The sequence below is a fragment of the Haliotis asinina genome, chromosome 3 (assembly GCF_037392515.1).
Source record: "Haliotis asinina isolate JCU_RB_2024 chromosome 3, JCU_Hal_asi_v2, whole genome shotgun sequence".
Lineage (NCBI taxonomy): Eukaryota > Metazoa > Mollusca > Gastropoda > Lepetellida > Haliotidae > Haliotis > Haliotis asinina.
In genome coordinates this window covers 20,426,713-20,446,567 of record NC_090282.1, presented here as the reverse complement: position 1 = coordinate 20,446,567, position 19,855 = coordinate 20,426,713, and the positions used below count along the sequence as shown (strand labels likewise).

The following is a 19,855-nucleotide window of genomic DNA, read 5'->3' as shown; positions in this document are numbered from 1 at the left end:
CAAATAGACAAATACACATACAAATGTCGAATGGTCTTTCAGCGATAGATGATACTTATTGATTTTCGTGTTACAGGTGTCCCGGTACAGTGAAAGTCTCTCTCAAGCTCCATTAGTGTGTGTTGATGGCAACATTCCCGCTGAGACAATAGAATACATCTGTGATATCTGTAGTCAAAACAAGGTGCCGGGTAAGGAGTGTCTGTATGACATGCAGATCTGTTTTATGACAAAACTCAGTTCTATCTCTGGATCATAAAAATACTACGGTCATGTCTTACAAGGGAGTGTCTGATATTACCACACCATCAAGACAATGGTGTTGGGTAATTTCAGTATGGATGATTCCAGATCTGCCTAAATTTGTTGTAAGAGGTGACTAGGTGGATCTAAGAGGATTTGTTCAATGCTTGCCATAGTATCTCAGTGGCATGGCACACTGACTTTCACATCAACTACTGTCTCACTTTCAAGCACCTCAGGGGTGGTGGGGTAGCCTAGTAGTTCAAGCATTTGCTTATCATGCCGAAGACCTGGTTTCAATTCCCCACATGGGTACAATGTGTGAAGCCCATTTCTGGTGTCCTACTGCTGTGATATTGCTGGAATATTGCTAAAAGTGGCATTAAAGTACACTCATCACTCACTCACTCACTCACTCACTCACTCACTCACTCCTTTCTTATAGCTATGATTCACCTGGGTCCTGTACTACAGTTCTTGTAACTCGTAATTAATATGAGAGTTACCATGGTCATAGCAAGATGATCACTGTTTGCAGTGACCTCTTGATTTAATCAAATCACAAACAAGATGATGGAATTGAACCTAACAGTGCCTCTATGTAGTGATGTTATCACCAACTGTTACTGTATATCATCCTTCTTATCCAGTGTGGTTTGAGCCGGCAGACATCCACAAGGCGTTGAAACCATACTCTACTTCAGCCCGAGATCACATGACATACACATCGCCAAATGTAGCAGAGTTGATGCAAATGTGGGCAGCGTTTAGAGGGAAAAGCCCAGCTGATGTCGGTAAGGTAGTGACCCAGGTGAGGTTGAAGGTATGAACATCACAATATGGCTGAAATATTGCTGAGTTGACGATAAATGATAACTCACTAAATTGAAGATGGGAAGATAAGCTGGAAGAGATCATGGGTGGCTGTACAGAAAGGGGCATATTATCTCATATTTAATCTTCATATTTGGGAATTTGGCTACTTTCCCCAAGTTGACTGTAATTTGTATTGTCCCCAATATTTGACTGTAATTTGTATTGTCCCCAATATTTTCTATGTGGTATTATTTGATCATGACTGACAGGGGCATAACAACAGTTAAAGCATCAGCACTTCAGACTGAAGACCCACTTGGGTACATTTTTTTAAGGCAATTTCTGGTATCCTGCTGCTGTGATATTGCTGGAATATTGCTAAAGCCACTGAGAGAGTTAAAAGTTATGCTGCTTTTGCAATATTCCAGCAATATCACAGCTAGGAAACAAATGAGCTTCACACATTACACCCTCTAAAAGCAATGTTAAATAATACTCACTTGCTCTGAATAAAGAAAAGGGCAAGTAGTAGGTATATTCAGACAGTCAGTCAATGAAAAGGTTTATTGTACATAAGGCCAGCAGCCCATATACAAGAGAGTTGTAACATAAAGTTACACACAGGGAGAAGCACGTTCTTTAAGCGATTCATTCCTTTTATCCATTATCTTTATTTCTGTCGTTCTTAATTTTCCCTTCTTTATTTCAGAGACAGTCTCACTTGACACTTCCTGTGTGGATGATGTTATAGATGCATGTCTTCCATACTGCTGTGAACTCTCTGACAGCATACCTGTTGTCATGGTAACACTTGGTTGTCATGGGGTTTTGCTGTGTCACAGACTTGGAGACAAACCTGTATTCCCTACCAAACACAAGCAGGTGAGTATTAATGTTACAATTCCGATACCCATTAATGTGTCTTTTTCAGAGTCAATCCTTTAGAGCCTGTGATGTTAACCAAATAGCCGTCTCATTTTATTGACTGGAGATGCAGCATGGAACACCTGGTGTCTACCTCATCTCAGTGCTGGTTTCAGCAGTAGGGATGGACATTATAAATGTCTTGCCAGGATTGCTTGTGTAGTCTATACCAGTGTTTGCCCGAGGCATACAGATTTAGGAGTCATCATGACTCTCTCATGTCATGAGAATAAAAAAATAACAAAATCAATGTACATCTTTATATTTTGTCTTATAATCCTACGTTATTGTGTGTGTATGCATTTTGAAAGTTAATAAAAAGCACTGCTTATACTTATAGTGGATTTATAACATGACTGTAATATCTAAACATTGTATAATTTCACACACAACCTATGTGCAGCCTGCAGTCTGTTTGATTCCATTTGAGACCAGTGAATTGCTCACTAACAAAAAATCTAATAATTGCAATAAAACCAAATTTTGCACAGCCACATGAAATCGACAGACCAACTCTGATGATGTGTCTCAAAATATGGGACACCCGAATAAAAATGTTGAACAATTTTCTAGTCATATTTCGCTATTTTGTACTAAAGTTATAGCAATAATGTCAGGCTATTACCTTGTTCAGGGATGTATCCATCAATATCCTCTTAAAGGAATGATATGCCATTCATCTGCAGCTGGTAAATAATCCTCCTCCATGTCATGTGTCTCCTGCTCCATGTCATCTAGTAAATCTACACACATAAATCCTGCCTTTTGACAAATACCGGTAAGCTATGGGACAAAAAAAGAAATTAATCAATGAGTGTGTTATTGGTTAATCCCTTGATCAGTGATTGTTTTTGTAACTCAGTTGATAAACCTTTCTTCACTTACAAGCACCTATTACATAACATGTAATACATTTACCACATCACACCTTAATTTATAATGTTGAATAGTTACTCCAGACGTGAGAAATGCCAAATGATACCCTTTGTTGAGTAATCTGAGTTGTGTTAACTCTAATTATACCTGTTAAAAATTCATTAACTGACCATTAAGTGAATGGTGACAAATATTGTGTAGGTTTATAGCAACAAGCATGGGTTACAGCTAGGGAGAAGTAATTGCTGTATTTGCAGCCTGAAAACACTTAAGGGTCGAAACTGTATTGAGGATACCAAGCATTTGCTGTGTAATTGGGTAAATAGGTAAAATCAGTTTTTAACCTGAGAAAATTTTCAGATTTTTCTACAGGTAGGGTATCCAGGTAAAAAATTTAGACCTGTCCCAGCCCGAATATATACTTCCATCATGCTATTGTTGTCTATTGATTATGTTCATAAGCATTGTCGTCTTATGTGGCAAGCACGGACCTATTCTACCCTGGATAGGCACCTGATTGCTGAGGACCTATTCTACCCTGGATTGGCACCTGATTGCTGAAGACCTATTCTACCCTGGATAGGCACCTCATTGCTGAAGACCTATTCTACTCTGGATTGGCACCTGATTGCTGAAGACCTATTCTACCCTGGATTGGCACCTCATTGCTGAAGACCTATTCTACCCTGGATTGGCACCTGATTGCTGAAGACCTATTCTACCCTGGATTGGCACCTCATTGCTGAAGACCTATTCTACCCTGGATTGGCACCTCATTGCTGAAGACCTATTCTACTCTGGATTGGCACCTGATTGCTGAAGACCTATTCTACTCTGGATTGGCACCTGATTGCTGAAGACCTATTCTACCCTGGATTGGCACCTGATTGCTGTAGACCTATTCTACCCCTGATCCTCATGGGACTCGGCTTTTGGTTTAGCGCTTAAGAAATACAGTTCGTTCTACCACCACGTATAGTGTAATAAAGCAGACTTTCGCCCTGAACTATTATAGTGATGTCAGCTGTGGGATGAAACTGAGAACCAAGAAATGGGATGCGACGAAGCAGTTTACTGTGGAAGGATGTAGAAGGCGATGGCAGCTGACATCCGTCGTGACGTCGGTTACATTGTGATGTAATGCAAGAAAGTTCCATTAAGAGGGGGCAGTCTGGAATGGCACAGTGACGTCAACACACTGCGACGTAATGCAAAAAGTGCACATTATCGTCTGATAAAGTATTGTCGGTGCCTTTGATCTTTCACCGAAGCATCTTAGAATACTGTATAAGGGAGAGGTCATGAAGAAGAAATTGTTTATGGTTTGGTCATTTGTATTGTGGGGAGGAATGGGCATGAATTTCTGTTTTGACATAGAATCAGCCAGCACAGAAATCATAGTCTTATGACCGATCTTACTAACCCCTCTCTAATAATAACTTATCTTGGCCTCTTGATAATTTATCATTGTTAACTGAAAAACTCTTTAAAATTTTATATACCATTCTAACTGTAGTAACAAATACATCCCTCTTCTGACCCATGAAGGTCCCGGGTAGAATAGGCCTTCAGCAACCCATGCTTGCTGTAAAAAGGTGACAATGCTTGTGGTAAGAGGCAGTATCAGGTGGTCAGACTCACAGACTTGTTTGACACGTCATCAGTTCCCAGTTGCGCAGATTGATGCTTCTTCTACTTTCTTCCCCACACTCATCTCCTCACAACCCACAATGTTTCTGTTTTAGAGTTACAGTGATGATGTGAGCGTTCTTCACTACCCTGCCTGCAGCCCCGCCCAGATGCCTACCACCACTGTCAGTGTGTCAGGAGCCGGGGATTGGTAGGCACATTACTCATTTATTTGTGCTCTTACAGGCTTTCCACAGGTGCAAGTTGGTCTTGAAATCTTATCCTACCAAATGAAAGTCAAGTTGGCATATTTCATGTCCTGCTTGGCTTGTGTTAGAATCAGCATCTGCAAACATCATTCCTGAGTGTCCATTTGGGCAGTGAACTATATAAACTTCACCTACCAGTACCACCCAAATATGGCACCTGGATTGTTCATTAGGTTCCAATTCTGACACTCCATCTGTACACTCCAGTAGACCTTTGGGTTTTCATTTATGCTTAACTAAGCATTTTGTTTCTTTATAAGGTTGAATAACATTATCCAGTTGATTTTTATCCCCCTTTCATGTAATGTGGGAGGATACAGTCGATCCCTCATCGGTCTGTCCGTCCGTCTGCCCGTCCATAATCATTTTGTTTCCGGAGCATAACTCAACAACCATTCAAAATTTTTAGACCAAAATTGATAGATATAATAATCTGAAACTATGGTTGTGCTTTTTGCTATTTACAGATTTTTGGCTTTTTTCTTTTTTTTGTTTGTTTGTTTGTTTTTTGTTTTACCATGGAACATTTTGGTGTTAGTCTAATGGTGGTGTGAGCTTCGTTTCCAGTGCAGAACTCAAAAGCCGTTCTATATTTTTATCCCCCCGGCATGATATTGTCGATGCCTCGTCTCTCCGGCAGTTTGTCCATACGTCTGTAATCATTTTGTTTATATCTTTATTTATATCTTTTTTGTTTTTCCATGGAACATTTTGGGATTAGTCTTATGGTGGGATGGGCTTCGTTTCCGGAGCAGAACTCAAAAACCGTTAAATATTTTTCTGCAAAACTTGGTAGATATATCAGTCAGAAGCTGAAGTGGTGCCATTTGCTATGTGCAGGTTTTAGTGATTTATTATTTTCTCGGTTCCCATGGAAACGTTTTTGACTTGCTCTCAAAAGTTTTCAGAGCACATCAGAAAAACTTCTAAATATCTGTCAGCAAAACTTGGTAGATATGTGTGGCAGACCCCAAAGTGGTACCTTTTGGTTTTTAAAGATTTTGTGATGTATTATTTTCTAGGTTTCCATGGAAACGGATGGGCTTTGTTCCCAGAGCACGATGCGAAAAACATTTCATATCTTTCAACCGATCTTGGCAGATATATGTGACAGATCTTGAAATTGTGACTTCAGTTCAAACTTAGTCTAAGAAAACAATGAGTAACTGTCAGATGATTTGTCCTTTCAAACATATTGGGGGCTGGGGGGGATGTGTCATCTTCTGATGACTCTTGTGCTATTTATAGGTTTTTGTGATGTATTATTTTCTCAGTTTCCATGGAAATGTTTCTCAATGTCTCTCAATAGTGAGAGGTGTGTTTCGTTTCCAGAGCAGAATCAAAAACTGTTCAATATTGTTCTGCAAAACTTGGTTAATATATCAATCCGAACCTAAAGTGGTGCCTTTTGCTATTTACAGGTTTTTCTGATGTCTTATTTTCCTGGTTTCCATGGAAATGTTTCGGACAGTGAGAGGTGTGTTTCGTTTCCAGAGCACATCTGAAAACCTTTGTATATCTGTCAGCAAAACTTGGTAGATATGTGTGGCAGATCCCAAAGTGATGCCTTTTGCTCTTTACAGGTTTTTGCGATTTATCATTTTCTCGATTTCCATGGAAATGTTTCGGACTTCGTCTCAAATTGGAGGGATGGGCTTCGTTTCCGGAGCAGAACTCAAAAACCGTTCAATATTTTTCTGCAAAACTTGTTACATACATCAGTAGGAACCTAAAGTGGTGCCTTTTGGTACTTACAGGTTTTTGTGATTTCTTAGTTTCTGAATTTCCATGGAAACAATTTGGACTTTGTCTCAAAAGTGAGAAGTGTGTTTCGTTTTTCAAGAGCACATCTCAAAAAGTTCCTAATGTCTGTGAGCAAAAATTGGTAGTTATATGTGGCAGACCCCAGTGTGGTGCCTTTTGCAATTTACAAGTTTTTGTGATTTATAATTTTCTGAGTTTCCATGGAAACGTTTCAGATTTAGTCTTAAATTGGAGGGATGGGCTTTGTTTGCGGAGCACAACTCAAAACCTTCTAAATATCTTTCTGCAAAACTTGGCAGATATGTACGGGAGACCCTGAAGTGGTACCTTTTGCTATTTACAGGTTTTTGTGATTTATTATTTTCGTTTCCATGGAAATGTTTTGGACATAGTCTCAAAAGTGAGAGATGTGGTGCCTTTTGCTATTTATAGTGTTTTGGCATTTTTATTTTTCCTGGTTTCCATGGAAACAATTCTGACTTAGTCCCAAAATGGAGGGATAGGCCTCGTTTCTGGAGAAAACCATTTCATATCTTCAACAGATCTTGGAGGATATATGAGACAAATCTTGAAGATATATGGCATTTCTGTTTTTCATGATTTCCATGGAAACAATTTGAACTTAATCTAAGAAAACATCAAGTAGCTGTCAGGTGATTCGTCCTTTCAAATATTTTTGGGGCCAGGGGGATCTTCTGATGACTCTTGTTCTGCAAATCTTGATAGGTATATGAATGAAAACCTGAAGTGGTGCCTTTTGCTATGTACAGGTTTTGGGGATTTCTTATTTTCTTGGTTTAGGACTTAGTCTCAAAATAAAGGGATGGGCTTTGTTTCCAGAGCAGAACTCAAAAACTTCTAAATATTTGTCAGTAATGCTCGATAGATATGTGTTGCAGACCCCAAAGTGGTGCCTTTTGCTCTTTACAGGTTTTCATGATTTATTATTTTCTAAGTTTCCATGGAAACAGTTCTGACTTCATCTCAAAAAGAAGGGATGGGCTTCGTTTGCGGAGCAGAACTCAAAAACCGTTCAATATTTTTCTGCAAGACTTAGTGGATATATCAATCAGAACCTAAAATGGTGCCTTTTGCTATGTACAGGTTTTTGTGATTTATTATTTTCCCGGTTTCCATGGAAACGTTTTGGACTTAGTTTGAAAATGGAGGAATGGGCTTTGTTTCCGGAGCACAGCTCGAATACCATTTCATATCTTTCAACAGATTTGGGGAGATATATGAGACAGATCTTGAAATGGTGACTTTTGCTGATTACAGATATATGGCATTTATATTTTTCTTTAATTTCATGGAAACAATTCAAACTTGTCTAAAAAAACAATAAGTAACTGTCAGATGATTTGTCCTTTCAAACATTTTGGGGGCCGGGGAGATATGTCGTCTTCTGATGACTCTTGTTTTCAATAGATTCACTAAACAACATAACAACAAACATGATTACCACTTTTTACTTCATGTGTCAACCATACAAGCTGTATCTATCACTGAGTGAACACATGTCAAATATTACTTGAAAAACCTGAAAAATGCTTACCAGAATGCTGTTTAACCCTCACCTACTTTGGGTTTCAGCTTCGCAGCTGGAGTGATAGATGCTATTGTTAAAGGTCATGACCTTGACCTTTGCATAAAGGCTGGTTTAATGGCAGCCCAGTACTCCCTTCAGTCCCATCATGCAGTACCAACCACGATACTACCTGAAGCCTTCTCCTCTGACAGAGTCAAAACGTGGGCACCATGGAAACCAAGACCTATTAAACTAGGCAGTGAGAAAAAAATGAGATATTGATTTTAAGGTTTATTACACTGGGGACAAATCACAGAAGCAGTTTACACTTCTTTGGTTACAGAGATACCCGTGCAAGTCATTGCTCATCACACGTCGAGACGTGACACTTCACCTCATGAATATATAAACAATGTCTTTGTCTAGTTTAAGCATAGCATTATCAAACAAGCAAAAGTATTAGTGATTGTCTGGACCAAAGTGCTAAATTTTTGTGATTTCCATAGGAGGAATATTTATATGTTCTGAAATTGGAGCTGATTCGATGGTGCCTTTGATATTCATCTAACCTATAGTGGTATGTGGTTATGGTGCATGCTGTCCTTAGTCCAAGTGGTGTATACATTGAAATCCAGTGTGCTTGTACTCCCAGCACTAACATTACTGTGGATTCAATTGTAATACATGTGTATCTGTGAACAATGTTTTGAGTATGTTCATGAATATGTTAATATATCCTAGTCATGTGTAAAACTATTGTTTGATGATGTCTGAAAGTTTTTCCTGATATGCATCAGTGATCATTCTGATACGTGTGTTTAAATAACAAGAGCATTTGACTTAAATACATTTTAAAAGTCATTTCTAGCTTTAATCATTTGTCATATATTTTTTGCAGTTTTATTGACCAAATATTTATTATATATACTGTATCTGTGTCCAGATATTGTGCAGTCTCATTACATTCAGACCAAAATGTTTGTGTAGAATAGCAAGCATGGAGGTCTGATGAAAATGAAATGGCATATTGTGATACAGATTGTATTGTGATTTGTATGTACTTTTTTAACTCAGTCTGTATACAAGAACATTATTGTACAACTTCAAATCCAAAATCTTGGTGACAATCCATTTTTCGAGAATTTTTATTGCAACACAGTTCTACAGGTACTCATACCATGTTTCATATGTAATGGCCTAGTGACTGAATTTAGTTTTACGCCACAATATTCTAGCAATATGACAGCAGGGCGTCACATATTGTACCCATGTGGGGAATTGAACTCACGCCTTTGGTGTGACAAGGGAATGCTTTAACACTGGACCACCCTACCACTCCAAGTAATGGTTGACCCTATCATGTTGATAAGGTGCAGTGTGCACACACATGGTAGTACTGTGTCTGTGGGCTAATGCTGCACTCACTACTCCATTTGTATTTTAGACAATATCTGTGTTAGAAAATCCAGAGGTTGATGCTGTGAGCATCAATCCGCATCATCAGGTCACAATGACATACCATCATCCATGTCCCTGTGATTGATCACCCAATCCAACTATCATCAGTTAATGTGGACGATTTCAAACTCTGATTCCCCTCAGTGAGTGAGCGAAAGCATGGTGGGTGTGCGGTTGGGTGGATGGAGGTTCCATTCTGTTCTGACAATCATGTTACATCATTAGTCAACTTGTGAATGCAAATATCATACAATTGTGCTATTTTTTCACAGTCAAGGGACCAGAATGCTATATTTTTCTCTACAATGTATAATTTCATAAGACATGAGACGGATGTACATTTTATTCAGTTCAAACTGATTCTTTAATAAACCATGATTTTCATTTACAGTCATTGTTTTCATTAAGTCAATACAATGACTTGATACTGTCAATACAATGACTTGATACTGTTATTGTTGCAGCTGATTCCAATCCAGAAATTTACTGGCCATTCTCATGAAAAAATAGTGCAGCCACATATCAATAAAGTGGCACTGATGCAGAGCAGTTTCCGTGGACTGGTGTAAGCTTTTGTTATTGTTTTTCTCCCGTGAGTACCCGGATGATATCCCAGAGTTCATGACTGGTTCGTGACCTCTGCTGCACAGTCTGTATGCACAATTGATATTTAATTATAGACAGATCAACTAAGGTGAAGTCATTTTGACTCCATTACAAATGTATTATGAAAACAAATGAAACACTTTGAAGGTTAATCATCTGCCAGTGGTAGAAATGGTTAAAAACTATTAGGACGGAAAAATAACGAGACCAATGTATGTCTCAATACTTTGTCTCATAACCCTAATTAGTTTATTGTCATACTTGTATGATTTTGAAAATTAATAAAAGAACACACCGTCTGCTTATACTTATAGTAAATTTCTAACATGACGGCAACATTTATACATTGTATAGATTGCCATTGTGGATCCTATTTCACACACATTCGCGATCTAGTGTGTGTTGTCTGTCATATAGATTCTGCTAAATGCTACAAGAAATAAATTAAAACAAAATGCAAATAATGAATGTAAAACAGCCTAATTTTATAGCAACAATGTCATGCTACTACCTTGTTCAGGAATGTATCCATCAATATCCACATAAAAACGATATTCCATTCATCTGCAGCTGGTAAATAATCCTGCTCTGTGCTGTGTGTCTTACAACAGTCTAATTTGCGAAAAAGTAGCGCATTGTTTTACGTCTTTCACATTCGTGAAAACCTGATAAACCTCTCATTGGTCACCCAAGATGCCACACCTGGCAACTAATTGTATGATGTCCACCATTCTAAGTAGTTTTTTTAACCAATAATGAGCAATCAATCAAAGCAAGGGTGCTTAATATTTTGAAGGGAGGATGTTGTTTTTACACTCACACTTTGCAACAGGGTGTAGTCAGTATAAATTAGTACATCTACACACCCTGCCTTTTGACAAATCCGCAAGAAGATAAAAGTAATTAATCAATCAGTGTGTTTTCGGTTAATCCTTTGATCGATGTTTTTTTTTGTAACTCAGCTGATAAACCTTGCATCACTTACATGCACATATTACATAACATGCAATACATTTGCCATTACAGACAATCTAACCAAGGTGAGCTGATGGCATAGGATGGAATTGTCAAAATTTCTTCAAATATTCAAATTTACTCCTTTCATAATAGACAGTGTTGACACTGAACTTGATCTTCAAGTCCCAGAGAAACAGCATGTTAGGGGACAGTGCCAGGATTACATAAAAGCCAGTCTCATAAGATGGAATAATTTGATTTGAAAACCTATGTTATTAAACACAGACAGTGATACCTAGTTGAAAACTGAAATCATATTTGAAACTATATCATATATGCAGTACATCCAGCCATAAACTTGTGCAACATACTAACAATAAGCATTTATTATATCAGCCTGTACAGTGATAATCATTATGAAATGTATGAATGGACAAAACAGGAGTGATTATTTTCAGTTTCGTATCTCGGGGCTGTGTTTATAACTACTGTCAGATGTAACCGTGTTTTGATAACCAGATCACTGCATAGAGCGGATATCCAGTTGAGAACAACACAGGTCTGATATTTAAATGTATGCTTCACAAAAGTGGGGAGTAACCACTTACAAAATGCCAGTTTATGCTTCTTCAGTTGTTTGTTGTTACACAACACTTGGCAGTTGGTAAATAATTGGGGCGGTGGGGTAGCCTAGTGGTTAAGGCGTTCGCTCGTCACGCCGAAGACCCGAGTTCGATTCCCCACATGGGTACAATGTGTGAAGCCCATTTTCTGGTGTCCCCTGCCGTGATATTGCTGGAATATTGCTAAAAGCGGCGTAAAACTTAACTCACTCACTCACTCACTGGTAAGTAATTGAGCTTGTCAACCATGTCATCAAAGCCAGACCAAGTAGGAGTTGAAGATCTGTTCTAACGTGGATCTTGTTTTTATGCTTCTGTCACTGGGAGTATTCTAGCACTGTCTCAGGAGGTGAAAGAGCTTCTCTCAGATTTCCATATTTGTGGGGATTATGTGAAATGTGACTGAAGGTCATGATGAATATTGTTTCACTTACTGTGAGTGAGTGAGTTTAATTTTATGCCAATATTTCAGTTATATGGTGGCGGTCTAGAAATAATCACATCTGGACCAGACAATTTGGTGATTAGCAGCATGACCGTCCATCTGCGCAACCGATGACATGTCAACCAAGTCACCGGGCCTGACCACCCGATCCCATTAGTCACCTCTTATGACAAGCATATTCGCCTTTTGTGGCAAGCATGGGTTGCTGAAGACCTATTCTACAATCTGAACAGGTCACATGCATGTTAGTGTCAATGAGTGTGGTTTTCACTCCACTTCTATTAACATTGCAGTATCACACCAGAAATGGGTTTCACACATTGTATCCATCTTGGCAATAAACCTCTGAAAGAGACAGACTTCGTGCTTTCTTGTAGTACTTGAGCACAAGGTTCCCCCTCACCCCTGCATGTCAAAGTTAATGAGTGTTTAACAGGGCAAGCTCTCTTGGATGCCAAGCAGCTGTTGATACCCCATTCAAGACAGTCTGTGAACCCACCAGTCCTAGTCTCTCTCACTTTATTTCAAACTCAAGACATTAATATGGATTGTACCATCTCGTTATCTATTTGGCTGACGGGTTCATTGTTGGCCAAGGTACTACAGATTCAGAAATGTACACAAAGTCAAAATACAGAAACAGTCTGGTCCTCTGCAATCCAAAACTGTATGTGAGCCTAGTTGTTCCTGTTGAAGTGATCATAACTGGTGATTATGCATCGCGAAATATACCTTACTGTGTATATTCATTACTTATATAAAGCAATTAAATGTATCTAATACAACAGTGTCACAGTTCTAATCAAGAAAATGACAGTGTTGAATGGAATCAGTCTAGAGCACGTTTCCAGATTCTAAGTTTGGCTAGGGTATGCCTCTGTATACAGAAACGTACCTGGGGTACACATCTGTAGTACCCTAGCCGACAATGTCCCCCCTTAGCTGTATTTTGGTACGACATGGCTGGGACGGAATCACATGCAAACCTCCGTACTAACCATATTGATGCTCCCATCATGAGTATATACATTAACTATGAGAGTAGCACCACCCAACCTCACCCCAACAGTGATCAGTGAGAGTTCCTGGCTCAGTAATGAGAATAATATTTGGTGAATCATCCAATGCTTCATTCATTATTCAGTAACAAGTGACTCCTATAAATGTTAAAGCGGGCTGTCTCAGTCAATGTCAACCAAGAACCATTCTAAGTCCAGTCTAAGGAGTGAGTATACTATGACTTTCTACTGCTTTTAGCAAGATTCCCACAATATTATTGCACGGCCACCACCAATGGATTTCAGTCACTGTATACATGTACATGTTAACTGAACCTGGGGCTTAAGAAAGACAAGCAAAAGCTTTATCTATGGGGTTACCCAAATACCCTTTCTCTGTCTTAAACAGAATAACTAAAACACAGAGTGACTATTTTTTGCAAATTTTATTATGCAAAAATATACAGTCATACACAAAGAAATTTTTATGTTGTACAAAACAAAAAACATTGCTAGCTAGAGTTTTCAAAGGAAAATGTAGCCAATTTACATAATGATTAAAAAGTAGTGATATTTACAATGCATGTTACCATGTTTTTTTACATCCTGTTGCAATCTTTCCATTTAAGCAGTTTAACAGTCATGAGTACACAGGTTTGTTTTACTAGTTCCAGTAATTTAACCCAGTTGACAATACTGTCAAGTATTGGCCCATGATGACTATAAGCAAGATTCCAGCAACATCAGGGCAGGGGGACTCAAGAAATGGTCTTCACATACTGTATGCATGTGTGAACTCGGCTGCAGTGAATAAGTCACATGTTCAACATATCATTTACTTCAACCCTTACACACATCAACTTTAGATGGTGATGTGACATTCGACTGACTTGTAACAAGATTAACTACTCAATGGGTCAAAAACCTATCTGGAGCCCTCAAATAAAGCTGAATCAGTTTTCACATTGAGATTTCTGGTTAGACACAAAGAATTTCCTAATATTTTCACATCACTTAAGAGATTCACAGCTGGGTTGAAGGGGCAAGAATACCTGACATGTACCAATACCTGCACATGAAACATTCTCTTTCTTGCATGTGCAGTACAAAGACCATTGCTAAAGATGAAACTATGGACAAAATCTGCTGCAACACCTATTTGATTTTTACATTTTGTACATTTATTTTACTAAAAGCAGTATGTAGTCACAACTAGTCGAGGAGAATTATTTTTACATCATATACATTGGACTTGCTAAACTTATGATAGAGCATTTAATTGATCATGTCTATGAATCATGTTGGTTTATTTTTTATGTAATGATGAGCTATGTACAATGGCAACCTGTCCTCATGACTTGCAGCCTCTTGTGGACACTACAGACTTTCTTCAGGACACTGAAAGCACAAAAACAAAACCATTCTCAGTGAATGAGTGAGTGGACTTAATTTTACTATGCCTTTTCAAGCAAATATAACAGTGATTCGTGTGAAGGAAACCAGAAATGGGCTTCACATATTGAAAACATGGGGAATAGAACCCGGGATTTGGCCATAATGACCATGTTTTAAACATTAGGCCACCCCACTGACTCACCTATATGATTTAACAATATTTATATAGCATCATGTCAAAAATACCACAGCCCTCTATTAATGAATATATCAAAGAGTTACTGAATAAATATGGAATTACCCAGATTTTAGCAATACTTCAGCTACATCATGGCAGGGGACACCAGAATCATGTCAAAGATGAGGCGGAACAAATGCATTTCCAATACTAATACGAGTTTGTGATTCAAATCGTCTACAATGATCTGGGTTTCTTGCTTACCAGATCCAGCACCAGAGGCTTGATCCTCTCTACACAACAGATTCGTCCACTTTCCCACGGCTACCCATGTTACTGCTATCACTTCCTGTCCGCGGCTGGTAGCCTTGGTCGATCCTGGGCGGTCCATGGCGGTAGTGAGCCCCTCTTGGCTGACCGTAGGCCATTCTCTGGTGAGCTGAAGACAAGATGGTTACCACTCAAACAAGCGTGTTAAGTATCTACAAGCCTGCTCCCTCCTCAACACATTTCATTAGTTACCTTAACTTTGTAAGTCTAACAAACCGTGCATCTTTATCTATCACAAATGTCACTTATGGTCGATGCTGTCTATTGGAATGAATGGTATGATTTGTTACAATGAATGTGATGTTTCACCCAATAATTTAATGTCAGTTATACATTGATTTAATTGCACAAAGATTCAGCAAGTAACACAAGGTTCCGGCCCAAACTACAATGTTTTCAGCAAGTTGTTCTGTGTTCTGGCTAATACAATTGTTCATCAGAAAATAATACATTAGGTAAGGATGCTGGGCAATAATATACTGAAATCAAAATATATGCAAGTGCATGTAAAACACATAAATCAAGGCGAAGTGGTGTGTGTTTATGCTCCAAACACAACACAGTGAGTTGGCATTTCCCATGGCTCAATCTAACGATGACTTGCCATTATGACAAAACATGTCTGGTCATGAATGCAGACCATTTGTGTCTTTCAGTTTGCATGATGCTCGGAAGATCCAGGTTAGATTTGGTCTTCAGCAACAGATGCTAGGCGTAGGTGACTCACGGGATCAGGTGGTCAGAATTACTGACTTGGTTCACAGATATCATGCTATCCTATTTGCTGTTGAATATTGAGAGCGCCATTAAACAACAAACCAACCAAAGACACCAAATCAGTTTTCATGAGAGGGCTAATCAGTGAGTAACACACTTAGCAATATTCAGTTCTATGCTGAGAACTGGTACATAATCAAGTCAGTAACCAGCAGATCTAGTAATTTACATCTTGTCTGGCATCAGGGCATATGATGACATGCATCAAGCAAGTCTGTGAACCTGGCAGCGACCAGATCTAGAAAGGTAATGGGAACATGAACATAAAGGAAATGCTAGCAATGGTCCACAAGATCAGGCAGGGTATGATGACACACTATCAGAATCACAACGTCGATCTGATCCATCTTGTCCCCAATACCAATCATCTTGAACTAAGGTTGCATGACCTATTTTAATCATAATAATTTGGTTCCTCCATGTCTCACCTTCAGGGTAGGGCCTGGGTTTCTCATCACGATAACTACTGGCCATGGAACCACTGTCATATTCTTTTTGTTGATCTTTGTAACCACCAACGCTTGGTGGACCTCCAACACTGTGGTCACGGTAACCGCCAACACTGGGCGGACCCATCACACCGTGGTCACGGTAACCCATAGATGGATATCCAGTCGATGGATATCCTGTTGATGGGTAACCACTTGATGGGTAGCCCATGCTGGGGTCACGGTATCCTTGACCCACAGGCTCAGCGCCACTATAAGATGGAGGAGGACCATGCATCCTTCGATTCTTAGCCTGAAGAGAGAGGGTATTGCAAAAAGGTCAACAAAAAAATATAAATACCTCATGAATAGATTAAATAATCAAGTGTAAAAATCAGAATATTGTTAATTAAAAAAGTACAATGTTTACTTTCTTCAGTGAAGTTCTCGATATTTTAAAAATATTTTAAAGGTTTGCAAAAATTCCAGGTTTCATCAAAGACAGAATTTAACGTCTGTTGATGAGTCAGTGTATAGACCACCATGATGTAAAGTATTAATACTTAAGAAAATAACATTTTAGTCTTATTTATCATAAGCATTGTATGAACGCTTGAAATAACTTCAATTAAAATCTTTGGCAAAAAAAATACCATACACAAACATGCAGATTATAATGAGACTGAATCTTATATTCAAGCAATTTGAGGAAGTGGCTATTAAACAATATTTCACTAATTTCCAAAATTCAACCCTATGCCAGTATACCACTGCATGAACAAAGGACTGTCACTGCAAATTGAAGAATCTCTTTCAGAAATGACCTTAGTCCCTAGTATGCTTGTCCTTATAGTTTTAAACAATGTAGTCAGCAATATTCAAGTTATGCAATAACAGCTTGTATATAACCATGTTTGGATCAGACAAACAAGTCAGTAATACAGCTGATCACTCCATTCAGTTACATAACACAACAAGCACAGGATAATACTGGAGACATATTATTATTAGGGGAATATAAACTGTGAATGGTGAATCCTGGCAATACCTCCAGCTCCTTCTGCTTCATGCGCTCCAGTCGAGTGTCCAGAGTGTCACTGCCAATGATACCACGCTCCTTGTCCCTGAAGATCAGGCCCATGATGAAGGTGAACATGCCAGCGAAGGCTGAGAAGAAGCCTGACAAGACACACAAACCGTAGCTCCAAGACAAATAGTTCATCCAGGGCCGTGGCATCCAGGTGGGGTCATTTGCCATCTCCGCAAACACAAGGGCAATGATGAACACCAGGAAAGCTGCAAAGGGAGACTTGAGCTTCTGAAGGCGTCATTGGAGGCAACATAACGAAGCAAAAGCATCATTGGGATGTGGGGATAACGGTTACAACATGAATACTAGTATTGCCATTATTTGACATAACAAACACCCTTTTATAATTGTTGAACAATTAATGATTAGGCTCAGTAGCCTCATATTTGAATAAAGAACTGACTGATGATAGGAAATGAGACCCCAAATATCCATAAACACTGTCTAGTGCTGCCAAACAAAAAATGATGATGTTGTGATGTTGAATCTGGGATTTGAACTCTTGTTCTAGGTTTCTTGTAGCCTTAGATATGTAACTCCACACATTTAACTATTACGCCATAGATGATTCCATAGCAAAATCAAATGCCCTCAAACCATCAGTCCTTGTTTAGACAGAGCACAATGAAAAATGAAGAGTATTTACCTGCAACCAACTCCATAATGCTCCCAGCAAAGAGGATGGCAACTCTACGCCCAGCATACAACTTCTTGTACATCATGTCTGGCAAGTAGAACAATAGCAGGATACCTCCTGCCAGGTTTGCCAGCAGAGTGAAGATGGACAGAGCTTGGATACCCCGAAACCATGCTGCATTAGAAGAAAGAGTGTCCTAAATTGTCGCAGTTCCTTTATGTACCACAAGACGTACTGTTGTAAAGTATGTGTGAAAAAATTACAGAAGCAAAGTTTACATTTATTCAACTGAACCTAACATCTTCCTTTAACCTGCGTGAGTGAGTGATAAAATAATAATTCAATAGTTTATTACGAGAATGAGAGTGATTCACTTAGTGAGTGAGTTTAGCTACTGACTTACTGATGTTTACTTTGAAAATATATCCTTCTTACATTGTTGGGAAAGAGCTCCTTCAATTCTGCCATATTTTTCCGCAGATTAACAGGTGTAACGCAACATGGATAGGGGAGAGGGGGCAAATCTCACCTATTGTTGTTCGACATAATCATGATAATGTCAAGAATTAGGGACACAAAACATTTGGGTGGTGGTAAGTGAAACGTACTAAGATGATTACCTAATATTGAAATAATGTCCCTCTTGTCTGTCAGACTGTTGACACTATGCAATAATAATACATTACATCTGCAAATGGTCACATAACTACTATTCTAAAATATCGTTGATATCCTTTCGGTCAACAGCGTCTGTTGAATTTAGACTGCCAATAGTTCAAAACCGGAAGTTACCTGCACAGGTAAACATAAAGCAAAATCCCCTTATCGACATTGACTATTTGTGTACTTATAGGACCCCCACTGACCACTGTTACACGAAAAAGCACACATCGTTTTAAATTATACTTACGTGGTTGAATTTGATCAGAAACAAGGCGAAACTCAGAGGAGTGTATCCACCAACAACCCACATAGGACTTCATGTTGGGGTCCTTAGGCTGTATGTAGCCCGCCAGGCAAACATGCCATAACCCTATATTGGAGAACGGGCTGTGGACACGGGTCCATGACTTGTACCAATACGGTGTTGCAAAAGCCAGAAACATCAACAGAAAGGCTGCAATAGCGCAGAAGAAGCCAAGTTTGAAAAGCTGTTGGGTCGCCATCTTGGCGAGTGTGTCTCACCTGGACGAGTCTATTGCGACAGGTGCGCGGGGGTGTCACATTCTGATCTGTATGACAAGACTTGTTCCCGTAAATTGACAAATTGATACTAACATGACCGTCACGGTGGAGTTTATTCAGTTGTCGATTATGCTATTTGCATGCAGTCTCTGGAATTGTAAACTGTTGCCGTCGTTGTTGTTTTAAGTAGTTGTTAGACAACTTTACCACACATTCCATTTGCGTTGCTAATCGCGGATGACCTCATTTGGTCAAAATAGCATTTACAATCCTTCACAGTCGTGCACTGCGTTGTGACATGTATGGTTCAGACAGTATTCCCCTAATCCATATCTGCAAGAATAGTATTTGTGTTTCAGCGTTTTGCCGTTAAGATGTTTATGGCGTTCAAGGAAATATCCAATCCCAACTCGCTGTAATTATTAATATCATAATATCAATTTAATTTTGTAATAAACTATTTCTCCACACAAAGTTATACAAGGTTGTCTATAGGAGAAATCATACTGGTGATGTGCATCTGTGTGCATAAGATACACTGTCGTGTGAAAGAAACAAAATGTAAAGTAAGTCCAATAAGGATACTGTAATTTTAACTGATAAAAAATTTTAAAATGACATAATGTCAACTTTGTTTATGAACGTGTGTGAAGACACCTGTTTGGATAATATGTATGTTTTACTTATAAAACGTATATA

The 19,855-nt window shown here is 38.8% G+C and overlaps 2 protein-coding genes across 3 annotated transcripts in view; one reads left to right on the top strand and one right to left on the bottom strand.

The window, feature by feature from the left end:
* The window catches only part of LOC137277635 (uncharacterized), a 33,991-nt gene extending 24,094 nt beyond the window's left edge, over positions 1–9,897 (top strand). The window contains exons 15-20 of one of the 2 annotated variants that reach the window (XM_067809464.1): positions 77–191; positions 894–1,037; positions 1,769–1,941; positions 4,605–4,699; positions 6,179–6,234; positions 8,115–9,897. In XM_067809464.1, coding sequence (XP_067665565.1) covers positions 77–191; positions 894–1,037; positions 1,769–1,941; positions 4,605–4,699; positions 6,179–6,188 — 537 coding nt within the window. In that variant the 3' untranslated portion in view covers positions 6,189–6,234; positions 8,115–9,897. The remainder of the gene's footprint in view (positions 1–76; positions 192–893; positions 1,038–1,768; positions 1,942–4,604; positions 4,700–6,178; positions 6,235–8,114) is intronic. The other variant, XM_067809462.1, reaches the window with a different exon arrangement.
* Positions 9,898–13,563: 3,666 nt separating this feature from the next.
* Positions 13,564–19,475, bottom strand: LOC137277634 (uncharacterized). The gene is made up of 6 exons (XM_067809461.1): positions 18,882–19,475; positions 17,981–18,145; positions 17,293–17,540; positions 16,245–16,557; positions 14,974–15,148; positions 13,564–14,534 (listed from the first exon to the last, which is right to left on the bottom strand). The coding sequence occupies exons 1-5, from the start codon at positions 19,135–19,137 to the stop codon at positions 15,003–15,005; spliced, it is 1,128 nt and encodes a 375-aa protein (XP_067665562.1). The 5' UTR covers positions 19,138–19,475; the 3' UTR covers positions 13,564–14,534; positions 14,974–15,002.
* Between the last annotated feature and the right edge of the window lie 380 nt (positions 19,476–19,855).